The 4,384-nt window shown below is 36.3% G+C and overlaps 1 protein-coding gene across 1 annotated transcript in view; it reads left to right on the top strand.

Annotated features, from left to right (window-relative positions):
* Positions 1 to 2,652: 2,652 nt before the first annotated feature.
* The window catches only part of LOC117103334 (ER membrane protein complex subunit 3-like), a 14,571-nt gene continuing 12,839 nt past the window's right edge, over positions 2,653 to 4,384 (top strand). Inside the window, exon 1 of the mRNA XM_033243873.1 lies at positions 2,653 to 2,842. Coding sequence (XP_033099764.1) covers positions 2,694 to 2,842 — 149 coding nt within the window. The 5' untranslated portion in view covers positions 2,653 to 2,693. The remainder of the gene's footprint in view (positions 2,843 to 4,384) is intronic.

Genomic DNA, 4,384 nt, shown 5'->3' with positions numbered 1-4,384 from the left:
ACATTATACATGTGTTTTTAAATTGATTTGATTGTATGTGAATACGTATGAGCTTCAGGCATTATTACACTTTAATGTTTTAAGACTTGTACACTCTGGCAATGTTCGCTGATGATTCCAAGTGTTTAAAAAAAATCAAGAATAGGTCTGTCTGTTTAACATTTCCAAGTGTCAGATTATATCTATTACCAGAAAGATCAAAAATAAAATTAATGTTGATTATAAATTGAATTGTATATCTCTCAAAAGAAATGATTCTACCACTGATCTTGGAGTTGATATATCATCATATTGGAGCGGTACATCCAAAAGAAACATAATGAGTATTGAGGGTACGTGCTACCAAATTCATATTGCACTATCTCGACCTTGATTACAAGTCGCGCCACATACATCTTGACTTGTTACCGTTATCTTTTAAAGGCCAACTCAGACAGCGTCGTACGACGCAGCCCGACGCGATTTGTTGTCGCGTCGGTTCTGTGTGAGTAAAACGCAGACGCGATGGTGTGCGTCGGGGCTGTCGCGTCGTAGAATATTAAACATGTTTAATATTTCTCCCGACTGCTCAAGACTGTCCCCGACGATAAATTAGGTCGGGCTGCGTCGGCCGACGCTGTCTGAGTTGGCCTTTAAACACAGACGCGATGGTCTGCGTCGGGGGCTGTCGCGTCGTAGAATATTAAACATGTTTAATATTTCTCCCGACCGCTCAAGACTGTCCCCGACGATAAATCGGAATTTATGATATTTCTATTGATATGTGCATTTTAATTCCTCACATGGTAAATTGGACATATATTTATTCTCATGCATTATTATATTTATTTTTGTGATATCATTTATCTCACACCGGTGGTAAGACGGCCCTGTAGAGGTGCTTGTTCACCTGTTCTGTTCTGTTCTTGCCTGTTGCAGTTGAATAAAATAAAATTTACAGGAAAATGGGGATCCGTATGAATGTCATGCTACTGATTTCGGACATTTTTCCACCATATCCTCCATTTTCTTTTTTTCAATTTCAATTTTTTCAATAATAATTTTCTAAAAGGAGTGCACAGAAAAAATAAATTTACAGAAGCATACCAAAATTCAAATGATGAAAGTACTTAATAAAAATATTACCAAACAACGACGAGACAGAGACCTGTGTGTTTTGCTGTTCTCTGATTCCCCTCATCATATGGAGACCATTTGACAGTGATTTATTTTACTTTTTGGTTATCCCGCCGGCCCTTGTGGGGAATCAAAGACCAACATTTTATTGTATCTTTTTGGTTTTTTCTGACTGTTTCATCCTTTTATATTGCAATTGTAAGACGAGCTCTTTTCATTTATTTCATTTTATTTTTATTATTATTATTATTATTATTATTATTATTTTATTATTTATTTATTTAATTTATTTATTTTTTAATTTTTATTTATTTTATTTATTTATTTTTTTCATTTAAGCTTAATAAGTTAAGTATATTTTCTACAAGATGTACTATATATTTAAAAAGAAAATCGTGAATCTTATTCGGTGGAATGTCTGAATTATTTGCTTATAATATACATGATAATATTATGGACAAATTGGTCCAGTCATAACCGGACCAGCTGAAGGGCTTCCTCTTTTTAACTTGTTTGGTGGCTGACTCTAATAACATTAAGTAGTCGAACTAGAATCTTAAAATCTTGTAAAGCGAGCTCCCCGGGCAATAAGCCTATCGCTGTCTAGCTAAAGGACAGCCTTAAAATGAGAACAGATCACGTTTTTTTTTTTTTGCTTTTTGTTTTCTCTCTCTCTCTCTCTCTCTCTCTCTCCGTTGGGACAGTTTAAGGGAAAATTCAGGAGCTCGCTTCTTCATAGCCTGGGTTACATGCCCTATTTGGGCTACTCAGTGAATTATATGAAATATAGGCATTTTGTACACGTAATGCTGTTAGAAACATATTATTTAATGTTATTGGTCTGTCTGTATGGTGTATTACTTAATATTCATTTGTAATTTTATTTATTTAGTTTATTTTTATTACGGAGAAGGCCTATCACTAAGTTTATTTATTTTTTTATTTCATTAATTAACCATTTTTAAAATTACTTCACTTATGTGTATTTATGAAAGCATTGTTATTGTGTTTTGCCAATTAGATTTTGTTCTTAATTTTAATATTCAATGTCAATGTCAAATTGTATTAAATTTTGCTCGTTCTAAAAAATAACACATTAAAATTGTAAAAAATAAGAGGACAAAACGCTATGTGACAACAGTCAACATCAAAATATGAATATAAAAAAAAACATTACAAATTAGTTAAATTAGTTCAAACGACACAATTTTATAATTAAGTATAAAACCGTTTTGAATATTAAAGATACAGTGGAAGTTAAAAAAGTGAAATTTTACCATCAAAGTTAGGCCTACTCTCAACGACAAAAGCCAACAATAAAAGATAACATTTTAAACGTTGTTTGATCTCTCATTTTTATGACTGTGTGCAGCATCTTATTGAGTGCCAGCGATTATGTTCGAATTGTTCCCTAGTGTGTAACCAAAAGACAAACACCAAGTCAATTCTTGATTATTGAGTACACATTAACAGATACAGTACTGAATTAATTCGCTCGTTGGTGGCGCTTTCCAGAAGAAAAACTCGTTGTCGATCCTCTCTCTCTCTCTCTCCCGCTATCCTGAGTGGTTCTCAAAATGGCTGAGCTGCTTTTAGATTCAAATATTAGAGTTTGGGTGGTTTTGCCCATTGTTTTTATAACTTTCTTTGTCGGAATAATACGACATTATGTAAGCATTTTATTACAAAGCCAGAAAAAAGTTGAACTACAACAAGTTAGCGATGGGTAAGCATTATTTGTGTAAAGATTTGTACCTTGGCATAGGCCTAGGCCCTAGGCTAGGGTTAGGGTAGGCCTAAGTAAAGTCCTAGGCTAGGTCTAGAGGCTAGCCTAGGCCCAGGCCCTAGGGCCTACCTAGTAGGGTCTAGTCTAGACCCTAGGCCTAGGAGGAGTAGGCCTAGGCTACCTAGCCTTTCTAGCCTAGGCCCTAGTAGCCCTCCTAGGCCCTAGCTAGTAGTATTTGGGCTGAAATGATTTCCAGACTATCGCGGGACCATTTTCAGGATGAGGCCTAGGTAGGGCTAGGCGCCTAGGCTAAGTAGGCCACTAGTGTAGCACTACTACTAGGCTAGGCCACTTGCGAGTAGAGAACAGACGTCAACCGTGTTATGATTGGTCAAACAAACACGTGACAATGCATGACAAGTCGAAGGTCGACACATGTGCTGCTTGTTTTGTTTTGATATGGAAACCACAGCACAGAAACTCAGTTCGAACGCAACAAGTTTAAAAAGGCAAACATGTTTATCAGCTTATCATGTCAACAGTATCTAGACTTACCGCATATTTAATAAAAATGTAAATTACAACAATTTTTTTCAACAAGTAAGAAGAATTAGACAGCATCAGGGCTGCCAAGAGAGGAAACTGTATTACAGTGAACAGGTTAAAAAAAAACAGGTTAAAATTGCGCGGAAGGCACAAAAAGAAAAAAATTGAGTGGCCCTGTCAATCTGGAGGGGTCCATAGGGGGAATAGGGGACCCTTTTTATTTTTGAAGGCGCATGATAGCAATTATTATTTTTGAAAGAGATATTGCAAAAAAATGCTATGCTTCAATTTCTATGGGCCCCTGGTTTGCTTGGGTCACAGGGACCTTTCCTTCTGCCCTGCTCTCGGTGGCCCTACCTTTCCCCCTGCCCCGCTCTCGGTGGCCCTGGACAGCAGAGGAAAAACAGTCTTTCCATGACGTAGCGACTTTGTGATTAGAAAAATATTTGCAGGCAACAATAATAACATCAATAATAATAATAATAAGAATAATGATAATAATGATTATGATGATGATAATAATAATAAAAACTAGATTTGAACTCGTCACTGAGGACGAATTTGGTGATCCGCCGTACTTTGACCCTCAGGAAGCGTGCGCAGTGCTGATTGAAAAGTTTCATAATATGCTAATATATGCTGTAATTAGTTTAAAAAAAAAAGAATAATTTTGTGCATTTTAAAAGACTTACGCATGCGTACACGCACGTCTTGACGCCCGTGAGCACGGTAATGTCACAAAGAGTGACTCCTGACTCTGTCAGGAACACAAATTATGTAACAACGCGTAATTTCCAGCTTTAGTATGTGCTATGTGCGTGGAAATGAAGGTACGGCGGGTAAATTATGGAAAGTTTTAAAATGCCAAAAATGACCCGAAACGTTCTTTAAACTATCTGAATAGTAATATGGAGAATTTTCAAATTTTAACAGACACGCACGTCACCATGTGTGCGTGTACAGTAATAGCACACGAAATTAAACATTGTCAAGTGT

The sequence above is a fragment of the Anneissia japonica genome, unplaced genomic scaffold (assembly GCF_011630105.1).
Source record: "Anneissia japonica isolate Jap-2015-1 unplaced genomic scaffold, ASM1163010v1 scaffold287728_len311106_cov174, whole genome shotgun sequence".
NCBI lineage: Eukaryota > Metazoa > Echinodermata > Crinoidea > Comatulida > Comatulidae > Anneissia > Anneissia japonica.
Note: the sequence above shows the minus strand (reverse complement) of the source record. Positions and strands in the feature narration are given on the sequence as shown.